The sequence below is a fragment of the Peromyscus californicus genome, unplaced genomic scaffold (assembly GCF_007827085.1).
Source record: "Peromyscus californicus insignis strain IS unplaced genomic scaffold, ASM782708v3 Scaffold_20__1_contigs__length_68692818, whole genome shotgun sequence".
Lineage (NCBI taxonomy): Eukaryota > Metazoa > Chordata > Mammalia > Rodentia > Cricetidae > Peromyscus > Peromyscus californicus.
In genome coordinates this window covers 37,303,374-37,330,751 of record NW_026294503.1, presented here as the reverse complement: position 1 = coordinate 37,330,751, position 27,378 = coordinate 37,303,374, and the positions used below count along the sequence as shown (strand labels likewise).

The 27,378-nt window shown below is 47.0% G+C and overlaps 1 protein-coding gene across 3 annotated transcripts in view; it reads left to right on the top strand.

Moving 5' to 3' along the window:
- Positions 1-27,378, top strand: part of Col22a1 (collagen type XXII alpha 1 chain) — a 255,332-nt gene that overhangs the window by 13,681 nt on the left and 214,273 nt on the right. For all 3 annotated transcript variants that reach the window (XR_008220523.1, XM_052747950.1, XM_052747949.1), the window contains exons 2-3: positions 8,732-8,893; positions 11,130-11,696. Coding sequence is in view for 2 of the 3 variants with exons in the window: in XM_052747950.1 (XP_052603910.1) it covers positions 8,803-8,893; positions 11,130-11,696 (658 nt within the window). In the remaining variant the exon portion in view is untranslated. The remainder of the gene's footprint in view (positions 1-8,731; positions 8,894-11,129; positions 11,697-27,378) is intronic.

The following is a 27,378-nucleotide window of genomic DNA, read 5'->3' as shown; positions in this document are numbered from 1 at the left end:
AGAACCCGGCTCATCACCCAGCAACACAGCAGTAGTGCTCCATGACACCCTGCTCACCCCCTCAGCAGCGTAGACTCTGCCCAGGCTGCCCTGTAGTGTGCTGAATTTCATTTTCTCTCTTAAATTGGTTTCTGCCCAGTGTTTGTCTTTCTCCCCCCTTCTCTGGGTCCCTGAATAAGGAATGTTGGTTACTATGGCAATGGACTGGCTAGTGGAAGAAACTCAGCTCACTAAATTAATTGCTGGACTTTGGGGGGACTAATGGCAGTGCTCGGCCTCCCAGGGACATCGGTGTGGCCTACGTCATTCCAGCTTGGCAGCTAGCCCCTGGAGGTAGCTCAAAGCCAAGTGGGAGGGAGTTGGCACAATGGTTGTGCCTGCCCACTGGGATGCCACCTATGGTGGGATGGAGAGGGTGGGGATCTACTGGAAGTTTTACATTTCTTCAGTTCTGTCAGATCCCTGCAGCATGCTTTGCAGAAGTCACTTCCCATAACTCAAGCTACCATCCTGGAACAGAGATGGTCCTCTTTTGATGCCAAGGGAACAGAGAGCTAGAACTGCTCATCCAGTCACTGGGGAGCACAGTCAGGGATTCTACCCCCTAGGCTCCTCTCTCTGTGGACGTCTAGGGAGTGAGCACTCCATTTATCATGATGGAAGGCAATTCTCTTCTCTGCCATGCTATCTGGAAGAAAGGAGCAGAGGGATCCTAACTCACTTTATAAAGACTGCATCACCTGAAGATCTAAACCAAGCAAAATTTTGGAAGAAAGCAGGACTACAGACTAACTAACATCATTCCTGAATATAGATATAAAAACGCCTCAGTAAACCTTAGTCATTCAAATCTAACAATGAAAAAATTATGCACAGGCAGGTGGGTTTATCACAGGTATGCAAGGTTGGTTCAGTGGCATCAAACCAATTACTGTCTGCCAAGAACCAAACAAGAAGTCTACCTTTTTCCCTCGAGTGTCTTACCTAGAAGTCTGTTCCCCAAATCCTGCTCCTTCATTTCTGAAATCCTGGGTTCCCCCTTCCTATAAATTGGGAACTGCATGGTTTGATTTGTGATTAGATTCTTTACTTATTTCCCTTCTGTTTCTTTGCAGTAATGTTTATCCAGACATACTCTAGACACTCAAAGAGGCAGAATTCGGAGGTGGGTTGGACATACCCTGGGGCTGAATCCTGGCTCCTCCATGTGAAGTCATGAAAGTTGCCAAGGCCTTTTGTTCTTCTGTTTCTTACATGGGTGTAGCATGCCTACCATCCATATAAAATGGATGTTATATATGAAACTTTTAGAATGGTCCCTGGAGTTTAGTGAGCATGAGATACATAATGGTTAGTGGCTGGAAGTAGACATCTTGGTATCACTGAGACCTGGCCCTAAGTCCAGCATTACTAGTGGTGTGTGCTTGGGGGAGTTTCTATGCTCTCTGCTCTGTATATACATCACCAGTAGAGTGGGGATGATAATGTACCTTGCAAGTGTACCATGAGGTTTGTACAGTGTACCTTGCTTACAGAGTGTGAGCACGCACGCACACGCGTGTACACACACACACACACACACACACACACACACACACACACACACACACACACAGCACTTATCTTTCCCTAGCCCTTCCCTTAAAGAGCTAAGCATTGGAATCATCTACCTTTTTCTCAACAAGCATATGCCTGCTCCAAATTGAATGGGGAACCCTGGCCTGTGAGGGTGGTTTTTGGCACAGACCTTCTGTAGGAGCTGACAGTCAGGGAGTAGTCAGTTTGGAGGTGGAGATGCCCACCCTGTGTGGTTGTGGTAGAGACAAGAACATGCAGTGTCTTCATCACAGACAATCTCCACCAATGCTAGGCTTTGCCTGGGGACACTTTGGCTTCTGTGAGTGTAAGGAACAGGCAAGTTTGACCTTTATTTCTGTATCTGGCTCATTTTGTCATTCTCGCCTTCTGCTGGGTAAGGCCTTGAGCGCTATGATTAGAGTTTCTGTTTCTGACTCTTGTACATGATACCCCAATGTCCACAGAACCCCTGGTCTGCACAACTCTTTTCATGGCACTGATGGGGTATTGGAAACACAGAAGGCATCTTGCTGCCTCTATATAGGGTATTAAGATTCAGACCGTGCCTAGGCAGTGATGTCATTGTGGCATTGTGGAACCTGCTGCCCACTATTTTCTCTCAGGTCAGTGAGTCTGCCTTCATGGGTAGAGGAGCTCCTAGAACCCTTGTCATTTCTTGCCAAGTCTCAGGATTACAATATTTCCAAGGAAGGACCCTGTTCTTCCCTCTGGCACTACTAGCATGAGCTGGGACATGAGCAAACCTTGCAGAAAGCAGGGAAGACAAAGAGGCAATCAGTGAAGGGGTGCTAGGAGGAAGCCCTCTGTTCCCTCTTGCCCTCACTGATATTTTAGGTCTGTATCAGTTTTGTGTTGCTGCTATAACAAATCGACCTATGCCTAGTGCATCAAAGTGACTTTTGTTCAAGTTCTGAAGGTCAGAGGTCAATGCTATCTATAGTCCCCTAGAATCCCTTCTCTTGAATTTTCAGCTTCTAGAAGCCGCCTGCATTCCTTAGCTTATGGTTTCTTCATCTTCAGAGCCACCGGTGGCCAGTTATGTCTGTCTTTGACTGCTCTATGCCTGGTTCTGAGTTGCCTTTTTTCATCTAGAAAGACCCTCATGAAGACAAGGAAAGCAATCAGAAAAAAAAATTAATTTTTATATTAAACCATGGGCTGATCATCAACCTGTATTTCACCTATACTTGTGTTTTCTTTTTTCTTTTTCTTTTTTTTTTTTTTTTTTGGTTTTTCGAGACAGGGTTTCTCTGTGTAGCTTTGCGCCTGTCCTGGAACTCACTTGGTAGCCCAGGCTGGCCTCGAACTCACAGAGATCCGCCTGGCTCTGCCTCCCGAGTGCTGGGATTAAAGGCGTGCACCACCACCGCCCGGCCGTGTTTTCTACTTACTATGGAGGCAACACATTCAGAAGAATTGTTATGTGAACATCTTTGTTTTATTTTTCTTTAATTTTAAAATATTTGCTTCCTATTTTTATTTACTTATTTTGATTTAGTTTTGAGGATAGTTTTACATTAATTCTTTGAGAAATATGGTATATTTTGAACATATTCACTCCCTCTCAACCTTCCCATCGCTGCCCACTCAATTTTGAGATTACTTCTACTACTACTACTACTACCTTCTCCTCCTCCTCCTCCTCCTCCTCCTCCTCCTCCTCCTCCTCCTCTTCCACCACTTTTCTTCATCTTTCCCTATTGAGTCCAGTTTGTGTCTTTCAGCTAGTCTTGTGACTGGGGTCATGTTCTGGTGCGTGGTCAGCCCACTAAGGGTCACATCATTAAATAAACTGACCTCTCCCTTAGCAGCCATCAAATGCTCGTAGCTGTGGATAACAGTGTTTTCTAGGCACAAAAGGGAACATGCACATATGAACTCACAGTGATTGTGACAGCATGCACAAGACCTGTGCACACTCAATCCAGGCAAAATTCCAGCACAGAGGGCAGGAAGATGGATATGTAATTAAAATACTTTTCGTGTATTATTTGATAATACCATATATAACAAAATAGGATCAAATCCACTCCCAACTTCATGCCCTCTTATTATTACTATAATCTACTAAGTCTAGTTAGTGATGTCCATATATACTTGGGTGTGGGACCATCCATTTGAGCATGAGAAGCCTACTCTGGCTACTCTGTCAAAGAATGATTCTCTTCCTTGCAGCTCTCAATTGTCAATAGTTCCTCAGTAAGGGGCATGTCCTCAAGAGCTTCTCCCCTATTTATGTCAGAAATTTGGTTGGCCTGATATTATGCAGGTCTTACTCAGGTACTCAGAGTTGCTATGAGTTAATGAGTTTGATAACCAGGTCCTGTCCAGAAGACAGCATTTCACAGCTCTGTTTCCCACCCTCTGGCTCTTAAGTTTTTTCTGTTCCTCTCTCTCTCTTTTAATGTGTATGAGTGTTTTGTATGTATGAATGTGCACTGTGTTCATGCTTGGTATCTGCAGAGGTCATAAGAAAGCATTAGATCCCCAAGAACTAGATGGTTGTGTGCTGCCATGTGTGTGCTGGCAATCAAACCTCGGTCCTCTTGCAAGAGCAACAGGTGCTCTTAGCCACTGAGCCATCTCTCCAGCTCCAGCTCAGCATCCCATTTTAAAAGGTCTGCTGACTCTCTTTCTGTCTTTTTATCAATGCTTTTTTGAAGCTTGGTGAAGGATATGGAAAACAGAGTACATTTTTATTTTTATTTTGTTTTTGTATATATGCATATGCTATATAGAGGATGTACACATACCTATAATATAATTTTCTTAGCAATTTTGAGTGCACAGTTAAACATTGCTGATTCGATCTGCATGTTGTAGAACTGCATGTGGCCACCATTCATCAGAACAGTTCATAAGAACTTTTTATCACCCCAGATAGACCTGTTGATCTCTTAAATGATGACATGAATCCCTCCACACTGACTCAAGCCTTAATTTCTTTTTCAGTGTTTCATAGCTTTAGGCATACAATTCTTATACCCCCTTGGTTACACTTGTTCTAAGTATTTTATCTTTCTTGATGTTACTATGCATGAGACTTACAACACTCCTTTTTGGATGGTTCATTGCTAGCACACAGAAACACAGGCAATATGTGAGTGCCAATTTTTCATTTTGTGACTCTGGTGGAGTTATTTGTTCTAATAGTTTTGTGGATGCTCTAGTGTTTTGTGTAGATAAGATCATATCATCTCCAGATACAGGGACTTTGACATCTAATTTTCCAGGTCAGATGGCCTTTGTTATTATTTTTTTATGTAGATTGTTCTGGCAAAGTGTTGAATACAGTTGTGTAGCAGGGATTGTATTGTTTTTTTTGACATTAAAGGAAAATCATTTAACATTTTACTGTTAAGTATGATGTTGGCTGTGGGTGTTCATATTTGGCCTTTATTATCTTGAGGAATGCCATTGTGTTCTTAATTAATGAAGTGGATGTCTTGTATGTTGAAAAGACACTGGCTTGTGTCACATGCTTTTTTTGTGTGTGTGCCAATGGGAGTCACATGTGTTTTCTTTCCCTTTATTGGTATGATAATTAGGTCAGTTTGTTGTTCTTTGTTAAATCCTCTTCCTGACATAAATTGCATTTGGTCATGGCATTTGATACCTCAGCAACTCATACCAATCAGCCTGCTTATTCTTTGCTCCATAGCTTTGTTCATAAAGATATGTCCCTATATTTTTCTCCTGTGTGTCTTGGGGGAAGGTATGTAGTAAGAGTTCTGAATAGTTAAAGAATATAATGGTGCCTGGTTTTCTCAGTCAGGGAAATAATAAAATTTATTAAGCCATGAAAAATATTGAATCAGGGTATATACTACTGCTTTATCTACCTGTCCATTATCTTTCTTATTTCCCCCAAAGTAGCCACTTAGAGGTTGCCGTTGTTGGATTTTTCTGCATCTATGGAGATGATAGCGTGTGAGTCAGTCCAGAAGAGGCCTGTGTTCAAATCCCAGTCTGTCCTCTCAGCTCTTATCAACTTAGAGATCTTGGAAAGAGGTGACTTCACTCCATCCCGGTCTCTTCCTACCCCTCATGGAAGTGACAGAGCCTGCCTTGAGAGGACACAGGGGATCATGCCAGAATCAGAGAGTGTCTGGCAGATGGCAGATGGTAGCTAGCCATCTAAGCTCATAGCTCTCTGATGACATTACTACTCATCAAACAAATGACTCCTAGTCACTACGAGATAATAAGATGATGGGTAGGCTTTGATACTGGCCTTTGATCATTTATCCATAAAGATAGTATTACTGAGGTGCACAGCATTGCTTGGAACTGTCCTAGGTCCTGGGCAGCAACAGGGATATGACAGACAAACCCTGAATTCACAAGGCATTGAAAGATGGAAGAGTTGGGCAACCAACAGACCCATCTCCTTTCCTTCTTGGGATGTCTGACTCCTGAGCCCAGAGCTATGCTGCCCTGCTTGTTCATTAGGTACAGCACCTTTCCTCTCATCTATCAGCATTAACTGTGTTGCTTTTTGCTAGGTTTTGTACTTGTCACCAGGGCTACAGAATCCACTAAGACCCCTTCCCCACCCTTAAAGAGTTCCCTTGACACCAGGGGGACACACTCATGGGTAGCTGGTTGTAGCATGGCTCATTGTCAGACTCTGTGAAAACAGACATGCTTGAACTTCAACTAGGGGGATAGCCAGCTTCAGATTGCCACTAATTTCACAGGGAGGTGCAGGGTTGGAGGAGCCCTCCAAGCATAAGCCTTCTGCCCTCTAGAGGGTTATAAGACATGTGGGAAGAGGGGTCAGTCTATGAACAAAATTCAGATGACCCATCTCCCTCAAATGAATTATGGGAAGATACAGGTCTTGAACAGAATCCCTTAGTTGTTGGTTGTCCCTGGCATGTCCCCATCCCTAGCAAAGGGCTGAAGGTTCACAGACTAGACTCAGGAATGCCTGGACTCAGTATCCATGGGGATGACTCTCAGAATGACATGCCTGCTAGTTTCAGGCTATGTGATCCTGACTCCACCATTGCTAGGAGTACAACTGGCCTTAGCAAGCTCCTTCTCGGGATTACTTATCATCTATTCAGTGAGGGTGACCACAGCTACCCGTAAGACGTGAGAAGCTATTGAAATCCTAGAGACTTTCCAGCCCTTAAGCCAAGCTGGAGATAGCATTCTAGGGTGGCTGATGCAACAACCTTCGCAGCACAGGGTGGCAGGGGGTGTTCTGGGACCACAAGTAACTCTGTGTGGCTGAAGGTGAATTGCATGAGGTGAGAGATGGGCATGGCTATTCTCATGTGGACCACGAGGCTTAGGTTTTTTCAAATGTATATTCAGCATGTATTGGGTCTTTGTATGTGTGCAAGAGTGAGAGAGAGGAGGGAGACAGACAGACAGACAGACAGACACACACACACACAAAAACACACACACACACACACACACACACACACACACACGGAGGGGGCGTTGGTGGCATTGTGAGCTGCAGCATGCCAGTCCCTAGGTATAGTTTCACAGACCTCTCTTTTGGTCACCCAGATTGTGATAGAAATGCCTGAGTCACGCCAGTACCTTGAAAACAACGGTAACATACGTCCATTCGCCCTCAACTTATTCTCTCGCCACCTGCTTGATGCTTTCTTGTTTACCAGACTCTGCAAATGTATTCGTCCATTATTTGAAACATTAAGAAAATCTCCCTTCCACTTCAGCTGTTCGAGTTTGGGGGATGGGTCCTTTGGAAGATTCTCATTTGCTACTCCAATCCTAGGTACTGGTTGGGCATGCATAACCAGTAAATTCATGTACGTAAATTCATGCCCCAGTGAGTCAACTCCCAAGCATGGATATGATGGTAGGTGGGGTGGGGAGGCGAATGGATGAGTGACAAGCCTGTTGATAAAAGGAAGGAAGTTCACTGTTCACTGGACCCTGCTGAGGGTGGCCCTCAGCCATATGGAGAGCTAGGCCAGGGGGAAGAGCAGCATCTGGGTTGAGTTTCTCCAGGGCTCTTGGTAAGTGCGGGGTTTTGGAGAGAGAACCTTCTCCAAAGGAGAAGGTCTGCTGCAGACCTGGTATTTGTGGAAAACAGCTTGAAAGTCTGCAGCCACCATCTCGAGCCTGCTGGGCTGGTGAGGTCAGGGGTCGTAGGTCATGGTGGGTCTGTGAGTCATGCTAATTAGGGAACTGGAATGGTACAAATGAAGGGCTCTAGGAAGGGCTCAGCTGTGGGTCACCCAGGGTCAAGAGCTTATTACTCCTCTCTGCAGCCCCTGCCTTTCCGGGGATCGTGGCTGTTCCTCAGTACACTAGTTGGATGGGAGAGGCAAATGGATGAACCAGGAAAGGAACAGGCCAGATATTTTGCCTTCATTCTTTAGGAGGTTACACTGTTGGCTCTGGGGAGAGGTTACACTGTTGGCCCTGGGCAGAGGTTACACTGTTGGCCCTGGGCAGAGGTTACACTGTTGGCCCTGGGCAGAGGTTACACTGTTGGCCCTGGGCAGAGGTTATACTGTTGGCCCTGGGCAGAGGTTACACTGTTGGCCCTGGGCAGAGGTTACACTGTTGGCCCTGGGGAGAGGTTACACTGTTGGCCCTGGGCAGAGGTTACACTGTTGGCCCTGGGCAGAGGTTACACTGTTGGCCCTGGGCAGAGGTTACACTGTTGGCCCTGGGCAGAGGTTACACTGTTGGCCCTGGGCAGAGGTTACACTGTTGGCCCTGGGCAGAGGTTACACTGTTGGCCCTGGGCAGAGGTTACACTGTTGGCCCTGGGCAGAGGTTACACTGTTGGCCCTGGGCAGAGGTTACACTGTTGGCCCTGGGCAGAGGTTACACTGTTGGCCCTGGGGAGAGGTTACACTGTTGGCCCTGGGGAGAGGTTACACTGTTGGCCCTGGGGAGAGGTTACACTGTTGGCCCTGGGCAGAGGTTACACTGTTGGCCCTGGGCAGAGGTTACACTGTTGGTCCTGGGCAGAGGTTACACCGTTGCCTCTGGGGAGAGGTTACATTGTTGCCTCTGGGGAGAGGTGAAGCTGAGGGCTGGAGATGGGCTGGCTCCTGCATGTGGAATTCCTTGGTTTCTCCTGAGCCTTCAGCTCTGGCGTGCTTCTCAGGGTGTATCTTTTTCCACACAGGAAATGCTCCACTAGATCCTGAAGCTTCTCTCCCTGACCAAGATACGCCTGTCCCCAAGAGCAGGAAAGCCATGGCTGGTCCCAGAGGGCATCCTTCAGCCTGCCTTCTGTGGATGCTACTGCTGTGGGGAGGGGATAGTGGCTGCCAGGCCCAGCGTGCAGGTAGGACATTAAATTGGGGATAGGATGGTCAACATTCATGTGTGTGTGTGTGTGTGCAAGTGAAGGTGGGATCCTGTGAATCAGTTCATGACTGACTGAGTGTGCAAGAGTGTCAGCAATCTAGCAAGTGTATCGGCTGTCCTCCAACTGATGCGTGTGTAAGTGCCATCTGTTCAGATGGGGCCTGTGATCGCAAAGTAACGTGTGAGAGAATGTGAGAGTGTGCTGTAGTGTGTGAGAGACTGTGAAAGACTGGGCCTGTGTGTCAGAATGTGTGTGAGCAAATATGATTCTGTGAAGAATTTGTAAGCGAGTGTGTGTTGAGAGGAGCTAGGAAGAGGGTTTTGATGAGAAGGTTCTGTGAGAAAGAGTGTGTAAGAAAGGGTGTGTGTATGTGAGTGTGGCATAAGAGTTATGTGTGAAAGAGGGTGTTGTGTGAAAGAGGGATATGAGAGAAGGGCTGTGAGAGAGGGTATGTGTGTGAGAGAAGGTGTGTGTGAGAGATGGTGTATGTGAATGTACTTGAGAGAAGGTGTGAGAGAAGATGTGTGTGAGAGAGGGTGCATGTGTGAGGAAAGGAGTGTGTGTGAAGAAAGGTGAGGAGGGCTAAGAGTGTTTGGCTCAATTCTCTATAGATTGTAGCTTGGACTTTGAAAACTGGAGGGAGATGTAGGTGTAGGAGATTCAAGTAAAGCAAAGGCTCAGACCACACTGTGAAGTGTGTGTGTGTGTGTGTGTGTGTGTGTGTGTGTGTGTGTGTGTGTGTGTTTCTGGGATTTGCTTTTTACTGATTTACAAATATAAAAGTGAAACATAAAATAGTAAAATTAATAGCTCTTTCATAGCTCTGTATGCCTCGGGTTTTCTTAGGCATATATGCAGAATTGTACACACACACACACACACACACACACACACACACACACACACAGAGACAGACAGACAGACAGACAGACAGATGGGGGGACTGGAAAATCTCTCCCTCTAAGCACAGAACCCGAACTCCATTAGACTTGTTGGGAGGCACATCCTCACTGGTGAGCTGCTTCCCTTCTGTTCCCACTGTGACGGCTCCTGCAGCGCACTGTAGGAAACCCCAGTAAAGCTTAGAAAACACCATTTCTCAAACAACCTAACTGTGAAATGGATGGGTAGACACCATATTAAGGGCTTCCTTAATGAGGAAGATAATTATATTAATGCTTTATTTTGTTTAATCAAAAGCATCATGTTTATGTAAAATTTATTTTTATAAAATATATGCATAGGAAGCATTATAGAACTTGTCTATATAGGCATATTTAACATACATAAATATTATACATTTGATATACTTTCTAATGGTAAAATACTCCATGCAGTAGACTCTATGCAGCCATGGAAATCCACAGGAAACTTGGAAATCCACTGGGAACTTGCTTCTAGCATTCAGTTAGGTGTGGGAAAGCAGACCTTAGATCACCGGGCCTGGCACATTTGCAATACCCATATAAAAGCTGAGTGCATGATGGAGCATGTGCTGTACCCCAAGCACTGAGCTGGAGGGAGGCAGAAAGATTGCAGGGGTTCAGTGGGCAGGCAGTCAGACCCAAACCCAGAAATCGCCAGGTTCAGTGAGAGACCCTGACTTGGAGGACTAAGAGAGCACTATAGAGGAAGACACCCAAAGTCTTCCTTTGGCCTCTGCACAGGTGCTCTATGTACACAGACATGTGTATACTACACACACACATACACACACACACACACACACACACACACACACACACACACACACAAACACAAAATGATATCACTTTTTTTTGTTTTGTTTTTGGAGACAGGGTTTCTCTGTGTAGCTTTGCACCTTTCCTGGAACTCACTCTGTAGCCCAGGCTGGCCTCCAACTCACAGAGATCCATCTGCCTCTGCCTCCCAAGTGCTGGGATTAAAGGCCTGCGCTGCCACCACCGCCCCACTGATGATAACACTTTTTAACCAAAGTTAAAGTGGAGATCTTGACACCTAGTAGTGTGCCATGGACATAAACCACTTCAATGTGGTATCACACATCCTCAGTTAGTCCTCACTGTAACTCTGTAAAGCCATACATATCCTGCTGTGGGATGTCAGTAAGAAAGCAGGCAGGCAGGCACCAGAGTCAAGTCTGAGGGGGAGGAGTTTGGAGGGAGGGGACTAAATCTGCAGGTTTCCCAACACCCATTCCTCCTGGTCACCCTTTCTTTCTCCCATGCAGGCTGCAAAAGCGTGCAGTACGACCTGGTCTTCCTCTTGGACACCTCCTCCAGTGTGGGCAAGGAGGACTTCGAGAAGGTCCGCCAGTGGGTGGCCAACCTGGTAGACACCTTTGAGGTGGGCCCTGATCACACCCGTGTAGGGGTCGTGCGCTACAGTGACCGGCCCACTACAGCCTTTGAACTGGGCCACTTCAGCTCCCGCGAGGAGGTGAAGGCCGCTGCTCGGCGCATCACCTACCACGGGGGCAACACGAACACGGGCGATGCGCTACGTTACATCACCAGCCGCAGCTTCTCTGCCCAGGCAGGTGGCCGGCCTGGGAACCGTGCCTTCAAGCAGGTGGCCATCCTACTGACGGATGGCCGTAGCCAGGACCTGGTGCTGGATGCTGCAGCAGCTGCCCATGCAGCGGGTATTCGCATTTTCGCAGTTGGTGTGGGCGCCGCCCTGAAGGAGGAGCTGGATGAGATCGCTTCAGAACCCAAGTCCGCGCATGTCTTCCATGTTTCCGACTTCAACGCCATTGACAAGATCCGTGGCAAGCTGAGGCGTCGGCTTTGTGAAAGTGAGTGGCCCTGCTTCCCTGTGGAGCTTTGTCACCTTCCGAGGCCACCCCCACCTGCCACCTACACTGGCCGCAGAAAACTTCTGTGGGCAGAGACTGGCAATGTGCCAAGCTCAGAGGAGGCATGGATAGGCAAGAAACAGAGGCAGGACAAACGAAACTACCATTCCCTGGGGTTAGCAAAGCAAGGGGCCGAGGTACAACCCACACCCAGTAGAGGCTGTCTGTCATCCAAGCATCTGTTTGGTGTCTCCCCCTTGAGTAGAGGCGGAGGTGGGCAGAGGTGGAAACGACTTGGGGAATTGAAGTGACCCTGGTCCTCTTCATCTCTGGTCTGCTGACCACCTAGAGCTCCTGGAGTTAGAGGCAGAACCTGGGCGTTCCAACTATACAGAAGTCCATTGAGATGTATAGAGTTTGGGACTCGACAGGTGCTTGTTTGTTGGGCTACTTTAATCTGGTTGTGTGATGTTCTTAATTTGTAAGCTCCTTATGGTAAAGAGGTTCCTAGTTTTTAGAAATCGAAAGAATAAAATCTCCAACATTAAAAAAGAAAGTTAGAGGCGGAGCCTGATAGCAGACTCTCCCAGAGAGTTACAGTGAGTGATCAGGAAAGAAAAATGGTGGCAGCTGACTCTTTGTATTCTGCCCAGCAGCACCAAATCATCTGTACTACGCCCCAGGGGCTGATGATCTTCAGACATCCTAGATGACCTGGGTCTCTTGACTTGTTTGCCTGGAATTTGTTGAGTGTGGCAGGTTATGGGGTTGAGTGTGGAAGGGCATGAGCATTGGGCAACAGCAGACACACAGATCTTGGCTCCAGGGCTGACCTTGAAGTCTGACCTCCAGGGCTTTAGAGGGGTCATTCTGAGGACAGCCCCTCAGAATGGGAAGTGCAGAGATTTTCTTTTTTCCCAGTTTGTCTGTGGTTTTCACCTCTCCCTTCTTCATTGTGGTGATATTGGTCCTTGGATGGCAGTAGATCACTGTGTGACTTTCTCCTCCAGGTACAGCAAGGGCTGTGTTTTGAGGCTGGTTGGGGGAGGAGGTCCTGGGACCAGAGTTTCTGACTCTCTTGCTGATTACTGCAGGGGAATGAGCCATCCCTGGATGGGAATCCCAACGGGTCATCTGCCAGGAGCGCAAGCAGCCTTAGGGACTTAGGGATAGTGGATAGGGCCCGTAGTGGGACAGCTGGGTATAGTTTAGAGGGAGCAGGTCCCCAGGATGGCTGTGGCCTGAAACCCAGTGTGGGAAAGACAATAGATTATTCCAGAAACTGGTGTGACTCTAGATTTTCTTACCACAGTATGACTATCTAGGTTGTTTATTAACCTGCTGTTACAATGAAATAGGCACATCCTGAGGATCTGCGTCTGTGGGGCCGTATGCTGATTTCTGGACCAGTAACCCTTGTGGTAGTGGATCCTTGTCTCCAAGTCAGTAAAGACACATGAGCTGTGCAGAGACACATGAAACCAGGCTGGGGCCTCATGTGTTGGGGAGGCATTGCTGGGAATGTAGGCTGGGGGACGGGGTCTCTGGAAGTAGTGTGCTCAGGATGATCGTGAATGTGTGGGATTGACAGATGAGATGAGGTGGGATCTAGGGATGCTTTGACCCACCAGGGAACTCTTAACACACCCGTGTAGCACAGTCACAGAGGACACTGGGCTTGCTGACTTTCGCAGATTTTAGGAGCCTGAGTAAAGAAGATTCTGGAGTGAAGGTGAGACACTGTAGGGTGTTATCCGAGGCTTGGGCATGATCAGATCTGTGCAGAGAGAGAAAGACTGTGTGAGCAGCAGGAAAAAAAAGTATTGTCCCTTTGCAAGAAAGCTGGAGCCATGCAGAGAATGAGTTGGGGAGAGCTCAGCACGGATGACTAGTTCTGTTTGACAGATGAGAACAGGGATGTCCAGGGGGCTAAGAGAAGATAACCCATTTTCTGGTATGCAAACAAGGCATTGACCATGGACTTAACAATCAACTTTATTTAACACTCTTTACAACCCAAGGGTTCTTTCCTTTTCTCAGCTGCCAAGATCCTAGCAGGCAGAGCTGAAGACAAGCCATCCTTAGCAGAAGAGGTGGGTTGGAGAGGGAACTATGCCAGAGTAGACAGCCTGAGTGGGCCTGGTCTAAGGGGTTGACGTAGGGTAATGCTGGTCAGAAGTCTGGGCTGAGAAGAGCTAGAGAGCAGTGTCCTAGCCCTGGCAGAGGGGCAGAAATCCAGCATGTACGCTCAAGGGTAAGAGTTCCAAATGTCATCCCAGAGTGCTTTGGGAAGCCAGAGGCATCTGGTATTGACCACTGGCATTTTCCCGCATTGCCCATCTGCTTCCGGGGGTTCTAGATCTTGGCAAGGCTGAATCTGGACTTGTAAGTACATCTTTGCATGAGGACTGTTCTGGGAATGGCAGAAAACCCCTGACAGGTGAGCTCCTGAGACATGCTGCCCAGTTCATAGGACAGCAGGGCTGGGAGCAGACTGCTGCCTCCAGGCTCTGTCCTGCACAGGTTGGCCTCCTCCAACTATGACTACTGGTCAGGGCTCACCGTCATCAACCTTGCCTCTGAATAGGGGACAATGCTTCAGAGGACAGGTGACAGAAAACCCTACTCCAATGGCTTAAAGAAGAAAGCCATCTTGTTTCTATTTTGCATGTTTAGCTGTGGATATTTTCTCAGGGGGCAGACAGGTTGTATTGGTAGGTTCTGTGGGGAATGGAAACAAGGTCGTAGAGCATGGATAAGATCAAAACACATTGCATACATACACAAAATTCTCCAAGTATCAATACACAGTATTATTTTTAAAAAATAAATTTGCAGACATCAGCATTAGCACCCTTCCCATCACTGTGCACTTCAAAATCATGCTGTAAATTGGACACAAGATTTAGATTCTTTTTTTTTTTTTTTTTTTTTTTAGACAGGAACTCCTATTACCCAATTGATCTATATCCGGAGCCCTGTGACATTTCTAAAGGCGTGTGTGTTTGCTTAGTCACGTTTGTCTGTGTAGGTACATGTGTGGGGGTGTACCCATTTGTGCATGTGCAGAGGCCAGAGGAGAACGTCAGCTGGTTTCCTCTGTCACTCTCTGCCTGTTCCTTTGAAGCAGTCTTCCTCTGAACCTTGGGCTAGGCTGGAAGCCAAAAGACCCCGGTGGTCCTCTTCTTCTGCCTCCTGCAGAGCTGGGCTGACAGGTGTTTGGTATGTGGGTGCCGGGGTCATCACTCTGGTCCTCAAGATTGCAGAGCAAGATCTCTTAACCAGCAGGTCACCTCTCCAGCCCTGATACTTATAATGATGAAACCGTGGTATTTCTTTGGCACAGTTAATGAAGCTGACCCTATTCAAAGTATTCTTCAGGTCCTAGCACTGGTTCCCAGGGTGCCTTACACACACATCTCTGAACAAGACCTACAGTAAACATCTGTTGCTGTGCCTCACCACTAGAAACAGGCCGTGTTATGTCTTCTACCCACCTAGTCCAGATCGCCCCTGTTCTGTTACATGCTTTGGAATTCACCTGGTAAATTATGCCTCTCCGCCGGCCATGATGGTGCTTCTAGTATCTGACCTGTTCTTGGCTCTGTTCTTACAGCTTCTGTCTGGGGGTAGGCAGAGCATCCCTGCATCTCATGCTGGTGTGGTAGTCTACCCTGAGGCCCAGTGCCCTGCAAAACACCATTTGTATCTGGAACGTCACAAAGCATGCTGGTTCTTGATCTGTATTCCTTTTAAAAATTGTTTTAAATAGTTTTGATGTTATAATTTCCTCCTCTCCTTCTCCTCCCTATGACCTCTGACAGTGTACCCCCTTACTCTCTATCAAATTCATAAAGTATTGTTGCATCTGTGTGTGTGTGTGTGTGTGTGTGTGTGTGTGTGTGTGTGTGTGTGTGTGTGTGTGTCTAGGTGTATATCTATCCCTAAATATATAAATATAACCTGCTCAACCCATATAACATTACTTGTATGTGTTTGTACTTTGAAAGGTCAAAGGTCAGATAGCTTCATAGAGTGAATCTAGGTCTTGCTCCTCTCTTTTCACAGGCATCTGTTTACAGGGTGATGCTGCCTGCTATGAGAAGGAGAAAATGGGTTTGACTGAAGGCATTCTGATAAGAGTTCTGTTTGAAGAATAGTGGGATCCAAGGATGCATGAGTGGGTGAATGAATGAATGAATTGCCAAGGGCCAAGCAGAGGTGTGCACCAGGAAACACTCAGCTATTTCCTAGACTGTAGCTAAAAAGAACAGAGAAGAAGTCCCTACTCCTCTCTACCCTGGCTGCTGCCTCCTCCCTTGACCTGGCCTTGTGGACATCAGTCACCCAGAGACTCCAGGTGATACCATCATTGGTCACTGTGTCCGCTGGGACTGGGAGCGGGGTGCAGGGATGAGTGGATATGTGGGGGTGGAAAGGACGCCAGCACAAGCCCGTCGTTGCTCTATAGAACTCTGAGGCCTGCAGACTTAAGAGAGGAGGCTGTTTTCTAGGCCTGGCATTCGGTCTAGTTCGACTAGGGCAGGTCATGTGAGTTCTCATAGTCTAGTTTTCTAGCCCTGGAGAGGAAATAGGCTGAATATTTGAGTCTTAAACGATCTTGTTTAATATTTGGGAGTAAAGAATCACTAGCTCTCCTCCTTCAAGGAAGGGGGTTTTATACCAAAGGGAAGCTGAGGTGAGTAGAAGAAGGTATCAGGAGAAGGGGGAGACAGATGCAACTCAGTCCAGAACACATACTCACTGTGATGCCCGCAAGAAAATCACATGGCCAGTCATAGCCAGGATTCTCCAAATGCCTAAGAAGAAGTGAGATTTAAGTTAACGCTCAGCCACCCAGGGAGAAGGCATTTTTGTAAACACAGCTGTGAGATAGGAGGGCCTGGTCTGTTCTGGTGACAATTGAAACAAAATCCCCTTACAATCACTTCAAGTATAAACAAAGCAAAACAAAATTTTAAAAAAGCTAACAATAACATATTGGAAACATCTGGCTGGGAAGATCAAATCAAAGCACGCCACAGAATCCAAACATCAGAAATAGCCTCTGCATATGGAAGATGTCTGTGAGTGACATTGCAGCCTGAACTGAATGGGAACTATTCTGAACAGGGACTGCATATTGACTAATGATGTAAATGGAGGGGATACTGAATGGGATGATACTGAATGGAGTGGTGCTGAATGGTTATGGTACTGATGTTGATGATTTGAATGGTGATAATGTTGATGTTTGTGGTACAGAATGGGGGTGATACTGAGAGGAGATGATGCTAAATGGAGGTGATGTTGATGTTGGTGAGGCTGAATGGGGGTCTGGTTGCTTTCAAAGCCCATATTCTCCCATGTTCAGATGGCATAGTTACTGAAGGGAACAAGGGCATCTTAGACAACTAGCAGGCTCTCAAGGCTGCCCATAGTTCTGGGCCTTACTGTCTCCTTGACTTTAGGCACATCAAGAGAAGTGCCTCCATCTTGCAGTACCAACTCCCTGTTCTCTGTGGCCTGGGTAAGCTTCTCAGGGAACCCAGTCTCGGTGTCAACTTCCTGCAGTGCGTGGGGTGGAGGCTGTGGACAGGCTTAACCCAGAGCCTTGGCTGTAATTAAGAGCTCTTTCTATCCTGGTGGACTCTGTGGTGGCCACAGAACAATCTTTATATAGCTTATCTCCTATGTGGATAGGTCTCTGGAATGCAAGTCAGCTTCTGTGGAAGAAGCCTCCACCTATTTCTATTCTGAGGACAGGCTATGCTGGTCCTCTCTCCTCTGTCCCTGGAGACAAGGGACAGTGCTGGTCCTTGCTTTTCTTGTTGAGCTGAGTTGATGCTTTGGATTTGGAGAAGGGGGGCTTTCTCCATGCTTCCACAGTTGTCTAACCCTCACAACTCATGGGCATCCTCTGTTTACTCCTTTTATTTTTCTCTTTTAGCTCACTGTCATTCCCAATGTACCTCTGATCACTGGGTGATCAATATGATTATCTTATTGATCATTACCAGTATGACTAGGAGTGGGATGAGAGAGGCCTGTCCATGTGAGGGGGAGACTAAGTCTGTCACTTAAGTGTGTATCTGGGGTCCTCATCGGAGAGACCCTACCCTGCATTTTGATTGGTGGATGACAATGCTGTCTGCTTTGCTCCCTGAGGTCTGTATATGGGGCTGGCCCACATTCGTCATCCAGTTTGCTGACACTAAGAGATCGTATACCATACACACACCACCTACATCTCACATACACATCCCACATTTCACACCTCACTTAGAATATTCACACTCCTCACCTGCATACACACACACACACACACACACACACACACACACACACACACACACACCTCTTACACTCCTCATACACATCTCAAACATACACACTGCACATCTGGGAACATACATGTGACCACAGAGAGACCCACCCATCTCTTCTCCCTGGGTGGATCCAGAGGCTGGAGAGAAATGGGCGGCAACCCAGCTGTGGGTTTGGAGTGCCACGTTGGGCCTGTGGCTTGGCCCTGAAGACCACATGGGCCACAAGAGGCAGCTGGCCCAGGCCCCACCCTCTCTGAAGGTCACTGTGAGTTCCTTTCAGGGAAGCTTGGCACAGCCTTGCTGCCCACCAGAAATGGTAATCTGGCTAATTAACTCTGGTTGTAGGCCAGGAAATGTTATTAGGAAGTGACTGAATGGATGAAAAACTGAAAATCACCCTTCATTTACTGTTAATGAATTAGCCTTTTAATATACGTGCTTAAGAAAGACTTCTTCTGGTTCTGCCCAGCCACATCCGAGCCTGCCTTCTCCATGTCCTTGGCCAACGCTTGTCCCTGCTCATACAGCTGGCATGGTCTGCCCTCCAGTTATTACTAAGCTAGAGTGAGCAGCTCTTTCTCATTTTCCAGAACAAAGGTGTCTTCTCTGGTTGTCAGGAATGCACCCATCCTCTCTCTTTTCATTCCACGTGACCATTTATTTTGCTTTTGTCCTTTGCTGGTTAGACTGTCTCATGATGAACTCGCACGTACTTATGAATTTGTTCCCATGGGCTGTTTTTTTTTAAGGTTTTACATTTATTTACCTAGTGTGGGAGGTCATGTAGAGTCCAGAGGACAACTTGTAAGGGTCAGACTTCTTCAACTTTGTGCAGCCTAGGTATTGAACTCAGGTAATTACGCTTGGCAGCAAGCGCCTTTGTTTGGCAAGCCATGTGGCCCTCCTGCAGGTGGCTTCTTAACCGGGGTCAAAGTGTGTGACCCAGTGTTAAGCAGATGCAGAAGAACATGCTAGCCAAATCGCAGTACCTGGAACTTGTGGCCGGACTGGTTTCCCAGCTCCCTTCCCTCTCTCTGACCTGTGTCACCTCCTTCTGCCTGTCGCTCAGGATGATGCCACATAGTCCACCTTATAGAGGGTGCAGAGATCCAGTGAGTTCATGCCAGGGGGTGGCATTCTGGTGGCCCTGAGCAGGGGCTCTAAGTACATACATTAATACTTATTGTGAGTAAATAAAAATGGCAGGTTTTGTGTGTTCAAGTCTAGTGATATTGTGATCAAGTGTAGTATATTTTACTTTCTCAACTTTTATGATCATCATCATCATCAAAGAAAACAACAACAGTAACATCATCATCGTTTTATTATTGCCATTATCTCCTCCCAGAGGCATCCCTAGGAACATTTTTTCCTCTAATATCCCTTTCTCTGAAGTTGAAATACTGTACAGACACAATTGCATGTGCTATATGTGTCTACTTAGGCTGTCAGGCAGTGTTGAGCTTTGCAAGGCCACAAACCATTATATTTCAGGTTGTCTCCCAACATCAGTGGTTGCCCCGTAGGCATGGTATAATGCCAGCCTTCTGTGAATACCTGACTAGGCAGGGGGCCCCAGGAGAACTGGGGAGGGGGTTGTGGGGTGGCTATCACATTTCTCTCTCCTTTGTATCATGTGACTTTTTAGAATCCGGTCAGCCAGTAGAGTCCGGCCTCAACGCCTGTGCTAAATCCAAGCTTTTCTATTTATCTAGATGAATGGCTCCTTTTGCATCTTAGTTTTCTCACTTTATTGAAGACCAGATAAACACAGCCATCGTTACTGCCTCAGTTTCCTTATCTGCCAAATTGAGATGATGGATACAAATTCAGTGAATAGCTGGATATGGCTCTAAATGCCATGGTTTTTATTGTTGTCATATTTTTATGGAACGACTATAAGAAATGCAATCAAAGTACACTAAACAATAGGCCTCAAGCTCCCTGTTATGAGAAGGGCACCGGGCAGAATCCTAAGATCTTCTTTGTGAGTTTTGGGAAGGAACTGGCCCACAAAGGATGAAAAGGCCATTCTTGGTCCACTGTGGCGGGTTGCCAGTGATCACCCTCAGGCCAGCCCTGGAAGGCATCCATGTGTAAATGTTTGATTTCTGGAATCCCGACATGTCATCTCCAGGTGTCTCCTCTAGGCAGTGTGACTGCTTTGTCGGAAGCAGCAAGCCGACTACAGCGGACTCTGTGACCCGCAAAGCCCATGGTGGTAACTGCACTGTCTTTGGCAGCCAGTTTTCTGATCTTAGTGACATAGTCTCATGTGATGACTGAGAATCTGAAGTTACTGCCACCAGCTTCTCAGTGATCTTTCCAGGATGTTTCTTGGGGCTTCCATTTCCTTGCGGACGGAGTGTGATGTGTAGTTCTCATTGAAGGGATTCTTTTCTTCCATTCTGTGTCTCCATCAACATCATGATAATAAGCTGGTCACTCCACATGCCAAATGCAGCTTCTCCTCTGCCTGTCACTGCTCTGTGGTACCCATAGATTCCTAAAATATCCTTGTACCTTCTCAGGCCTCAGAATGCCTCTGTGGGACTACAAGATGATGTGAGCTAAGATATTCACTGTGCCCACATTTGCCATACCCAACTATAGGGTCTACATCAGCTCTATCAATCTGGTGCTGGTGCCATCCTGGTAAAGTGAGCTGTGTCCTCCCAGGTATGATAATCCCAGTTACTGGGGTCATGTCCTGTCAAAGAATTCCAGCCCATGGAGAGCTGACTGAATATCAAACCGTGGTTTTAGTTTTGAGGTAACTTACAGTGACTACAGTAAATTGTCATTGCAATAAGTATTTCTATGTAAAAAGTGAACACACAGAATCTATACATAAATTAGCCTGTGTATATAAATACACATCTATATAATTAAACTCGTGGGCATTTTGCATTTCCCATCCCCTCCGCCCCCAGCGTGTGCGTGCTAAATGTTTTTTAGCTCAACTGACAGAGAACAAATGGGGACAGGAGGTTACACAGGGTCTCAGGGATTTCCAGGAAATGTGGCTGACTAATTGCTATGCTCCTGATTCATGCTGTACTTGCTGGAAGACTGGAGACAACAGTGGTCCACACTGGATGGTTCCAGTGACTTATTTTACTGTAAAATGTGCCCATTTTGTTTTTGCCCTTTGCATTAACGTTGGCTTGGGTTTCATTGACTTTAATCACAACTGCGGGCATAAACACACACATTAGTTATATAGACACACAGGCAAGACATACAGGTACACTCATGTAGTCATAGGAACACACACACACACACACACACACACACACACACACTCATGATGTCTACAAGGAACCATCCATTGGGACATGGAAGTATGCTTAGGATAGTGAAGAATTTTTCTGCTGGCCCCACATCCCACAAGAGTCTTGTAAGCAGTTGTTCAGAAAAAATCTGTGTGTACACTCATGACATACTGTCTCATATTTTCTTGAAACCTGAAATCAGCCTTACTTGATGTGTGAGTGTGGCAACTTGCTGACAACATGCTGGCTTGTTGATTTATACAGTATTTTATGCACCACAATCTGACAAGCACACGAGAGCATGAAAGACCAGGGTGGTAGAAGGTAATGATGAGGTTCATGCTGACATGGACTGAGTGAGTGGGGCAGACAGTTAGGCATGCAGGGTCTTCTGACCCTCCACAGAGCAGGCTCTGCACAGCTTGCCCTGCTCAGTACCTACTTGTTACGTGTATGCTATTGTGGAAGTTCTAGTTTAATTTCTGTTTCTGTGATAAAGCATGGACCAAAAGCATGTGGAGGAGGAAAGTGTTTATTTGGCTTACACTTCCATATCACAATCCATCACTGAGGGAAATCAGGACAGGAGCCACCAAGGAACACTGCTGGTGCTGGCCACAGTAGGCTGGGTCCTCCTACATCAATTAATAATCAAGGTACTCTCCCATACATGAACCCACTGAGCAATATGATCTAGGCAATCCCTCAATCAGGGTTTCTCCTCTAAGATGACTCTAGATTGTGTCTCAGATTAACAGATAAGGCTAACCAGTACAGTGGACATCATCTATGTCTTGGATTCCTTAAATCTGGGGAACAGGAGGCGAGCTCCAACCTAGGGTCAGGTTGGGATGGAAGAGAGCTATCCAAGGCCTAGAGGGGCCACATGGGTGAATGTTTGTCTTGTTGCAGAGCTGAGTGACTTTGTGTACCACTTCTGCTCATTTGCTGGGACCAGGCTTAGCCTGACTTTGCTCCACACTGATGTGGTGACCTAGTCCAGGTGTGGCCTGCCACAGGACAATAGGATTTACAGACATAATTTAAAGAATGTCTTGGAAAACACATTTAACCTCTGAACTTAGCTGTGTTGTGTTGTGGGGTGTGTGTGTGTGTGTGTGTCCACATGACTGCTAACTAGACAGGGCCTGGGCTTTGATCTTGAAACTATGTGTATAGATTTAGGTGCCTTCTGTATATTAATAACTCATGTCAAATGTGAACTGTCTTTAGAGGTAAGGTCTTGGTAACAGATCCTCTTTCCCAGACAATCATTGGCATTTAATCTGCCACCAAAGCTACCAGACTGGTTTTATGTTAGAATAGATTCTGGCCACTCTGATCACCTCTACACCAGCTGTTCTAGTTTTACTAATAAACTATCCCAAGAAAAAGCAACTTGTGGGGAGAAAGGTCTGATTTCAGCTCACGATTCCAGGTTACAATCAATAATTGAAGGGAAGACACAGGGAGAGTTTGAGACAGCTGGTCACATCACACCCACTGTCATGAGCAGAGACAGAATGTATATATACATGCTCACTTTCTTGCTTACTTTCTCCTCTCATACAGTTCAGGACTCCTGCCTAGGGAATAGTGTCACCCACAATAGACTAGTTCTTTCCACATCAGTTAACTTAATAATGGTAATCCCTCACAGACATGCCCATAGGCCAGCCTGACTTAAACAATTCTTTAACTAAGATTCTCTTCCCAAGTGGTTTTAGGTTGTATCAAGTTGACAGTTAAAACCATCACCCCATACTGTAGGCACAAACCATTGCTGTCACTTACCTGGCAACAGGGCAGCCGCTTTGACTGATTGCTGCTTATTCTCCTGCCCTGTCAAATCATGCTATCCTTCTGCAGGGCCTCTTTGGCCCCATCCTCTGTCCTTGTTTTTTTCCTTGGTTGGCCATCTCCAAGCCATGGTTTCCGAATGTTTTCCACTTCCAGACCCTTTCCTATACCTCCAGTGAGTCCCTCTTCTCTTTCCTGCCTTCATCTCCTTCCTTCCATGCTGTCTTGGTTGAGACATCTCTGGCCCTCCAGCCACCTGCTACCTCTCCAGTGTCTTATGCTTGCCCCAGTAACCTACTCTTGACAATTCATCTTCTTTGCTGGACATAGCTCTGGTGGATAGAGGACTTGCCATTTGACCCATTATTTTTGCTCATATCGGTGCCAGATATATACCCGGCATTAGAGATGTGGAATAAAGAAAACACTTTGCTTCTGAGTAGAGTGTCATCTCCTAGGCACTGAGGGATGGTAGTCACTGCCTTGCTGACTGGAATGTGTTACCCTGGCTGTCCCGAGCTCTACTGGTCCCTCCCCACACTCCCACTGTGTTTTGCTATGCTTCTGTTGCCTACCCATCTCAGGGAATCCTAGTCACAGTCTCTGGTGACACCTACTGGTTCTGGGCCAAGGGACATTCCTGTGGAAGGAAATGAGCCTGTGCCCTGGGACACCGGAAGCTTCAGTGGATGAGTGTCCCTTTCAGACTTCCTTGGATGGTGACACTCCACAATGAGTGCCACTCTCAAAGGGAGCCCCTTCAGGAGCAGAAAGTCACCTGATACCCAGCTTCTAACACACTTGTCCTTGTCCTCCTGGGCGGAGGTCTCTTTATTGCCTGGAATTCCAAACCCTGCCTTGGGTTATAAGGGGCTACCCTTTTCCCTGACTTTTGCCACTAGTTTCAAGGTGGCTCTTGTTTCCCACCGCCACTGTCAAACAGTGCCCGTCAGCCATAGCCCTCCGACTGCTGGGGCTCTGCAGTTACCTGCTTCACCCTCCTCTTTTCTGGCTGTTCTCCATGCCTCCCAGCTCAGATATCACTCAGAGGTCCAGTGCCCATCCTAGAAGCTCATTCGTCACCCTGTCACCACATAGTTGTATTTCCTCTGTAGTGAGGACAATACAGCTGGCCAGTTGGCTTGTTTATGGTGCTCTCTATAGCTTCCCTTAGCATGTAGGCACCAATGGGGAGGGAGCACCTGACTGCAGTCACATGGTGCTTGTGTTCACCCCACAAGCTGTAGAAACTGTATTGGACACATGGAAAGTATGTCCTGGCTGAAGGAATGAATTCATGAATGAGTAGAGGTTGTTAGATACCAGATGTCGTGCCTAGTACTACCTATGTCCTGTCCCACTTGACCCATTGGCAGCACAGATGGAGGGGGATTCTGATTTTGATCCTTCTAAGTTTGGAAATAGACACATAAGTGTACCAGGATTTTTTTTTTTTTTTTTTTTTTTGGTTTTTCGAGACAGGGTTTCTCTGTGTAGCTTTGCGCCTGTCCTGGATCTCACTCTGTAGACCAGGCTGGCCTCGAACTCACAGAGATCCGCCTGGCTCTGCCTCCCGAGTGCTGGGATTAAAGGCGTGCGCCACCACCGCCCGACTTGTTTTGTTTTTTGACATAGGGTTTCTCTGTGTAGCAGAGTCCTGGCTGTCCTGGAACTTGATTTGTAGACCAAGCTGGCCTAGAACTCACAGAGATCCTCCTGCTCTGTCTCCCAAGTGCTGGGATTAAAGGTGTGCACCACCATCCACAGCTCAGCCTTTTTCTTTTAAGCCACCAGTCAGCTCCCAAAGAGACTTATTATTAGTTTTGAATGCTCAGCCTAGCTTAGGCATGTTTCTGGCTAGCTCTTTTAACTTAAACGAACCTGTTTCTCTTTGTCTACCTTTTGCTTCGGGGCTTTTTACCTTTCTTCTGTATATGGTACTTTCACTGCTTCTTTGTGTCTGGCTGGCTGGTGGCTGCCTGAATTCTTGCCCTGGGCGTCTCCCGTGTTCTCCTCTCCTCCTCCTTCTCTCGTTCCTCCCATTTCTCTTTTTGAACCTAGATTTTTCCTCCTGTTTATTCTCTCTGCCTGCTAGCCCTGCCTGTCCTTTCTCCGCCTCGCTACTGGCCATTCAGCCCAATCAGGTGCCTTAGGCAGGCAAGGTGAAACGGATGCAAGACGTCTTTACATAATTAAACACACACCCTTACATCGTTAAACAAGTGCAGCACAAACAAAAGTAACACCCCTCTATACTGTTAAAGTAATACTCCGCAACACAAACACACGTAACACATCTTTGTCTCGTTAAAATGATACTCCACAGCACATAAGGGCTGGGTTGAGGCTTCCTATTCTCAGCCTTGGGGACCAGGTCTCCCAGCTCGCTCTGGGTTTTGGTTTGAGTGATGGGTGTAGGAGAGGAGAGATGGCTCTGCAGGACCCTGCCTTGTCATCAGTTAATCTCCCTCTCCAGTCTGCAGATAGGACAGTGCCTAGCTTGCCATCATGGAAGGGTCGGCTCTGTCCTCCCCCTTCACCCTGCGCCTGCTCTTTTCTGAGACAGTGGGAAATGGGGAGGGCAGGGGTTGTGTGATCAGCGAGTGCAGCCGGCTGCATGTCTAGCAGGATTTTTTTTTTCTAGTATTACTGTGTCTGCCACATACCCTAGCATAATGGCCCTGATGTTTACATAAATGCTCTCCAGAAGTTCGGCACCCTGACTCTACCTCTGCAATCCAGAGGTCCTGGGAGGTGTGGACCCAGCCAGAGGAGCCAGGGCCTCTGCAGAGGCAGCAGGTACTCAGTCATATACATTGGCCTTGTTACTGTTGCTGTGATGAAATACCACAACCAAAGAAACACGGAGAGGAAAGGGTTTATTCAGCTTATACTCCCACAGCATTGTTTACCATTGAAGGAAGTCAGGACAGGAACTCAAGCAGGGCAGGATCCTGGAGACAGAAATTGATGCAGAAGCCATGGGGGTTACTGTTTACTGGCTTGCTTCCATGGCTTTGCTCAGTCTGCTTTCTTATAGAACCAAGGACCTCCAGGGATGGGACCACCTACCACGGGCTGGGTCCTCCCCCATCAATCGTGGAAGGCTTTTCTCAATTGAGGTTCTCTCTTTTTCAGATGATTCTAGCTCATGCAAGTTGACATAAAACTAGTCAGGACAGGTCTGGAAGAAAGATAGGACCAGGACCAGGAATCTCCAAAAGGTCACAGAACAGGTATCAGGGATAGAACTGAGCATAAGAACACAGTGTGTGGCCCCTGGGGGTTTACCTTCTCACGTGATCAGCACTGGCCATTGGATGTGATTTATGCAGCTCCCCCCTTTAACAACTGATTCGAGTGTAGATGACTGATAATTATGTGTTTCCTGCAGCTCTGTTTAGAGAGTTTCATTAGGGCGCATGTGCGACTTCGAGAAAGTAGTGCTGCTGGACTATGGGTTGTTTTTCTTTTATCGCCAAAGTGCTTTCCAAGGCAGGGATCAAATGGATAATGGTTGAAAGTGCACATGCTTAAGTTAGACTCCCTGGGCATGTGTCCTACCTCTGCCACTTACTGGCTGTGTGGTCCTGGGTAAATTTCTTAACCTCTCTGAGCTTTGTCTTCCCCATTCATATAAGTAAGTGAATCTTACCCGTGCAGAGTTCGGGAAGATGCCTCTGCAGGTCAGAACTGTTCAAAAGCCAGAGGGTATTTCAGAAGGTAGCAAGCCATCTGGATGCTATACAGGCAGGCTTTGGAGGCAGGCTAGAGTCTCTGGTCAGGTGACCCAGCCTCTGGAGAGGCCATAGTGTGAGTGCTGAGGACCAGATACACGGGAGCCTGCTGAATCACCACCTGCTGGCAGTGTGAGCCTTGGGCAGTTCCTGCCTTCTGTATACCCTTCTTTGTGCTTCTGTAATTAAGGGCATCCACTTCATAAAGCTGTAGCGAGGATGTAATTAAATCTGTTAATGTATTTTACATGCTTCCCAACAGTGTCTGATGCACAGCAAGCCATCTCCATATGTCTTCTGGTCCTGGAGATAATTCTTTTCCCCAATCGAGTAGTGAAGAAACCCCACAAACAGCCCACACAGCATGCCCAGTATTGAACTTAGACATATGGCCACCCCATCCCTGGGAAGCCATTAGGAATGGAATGCTTGTTAATGTTATCTCTGGAGTCGTTGTACATGGTATACTGTCTGCTGCCTCTGTGAAGCAGGCGAGCATAGACAATCCCTCGCTGCCACAGCTGGAGCAGTGGAAGACTGG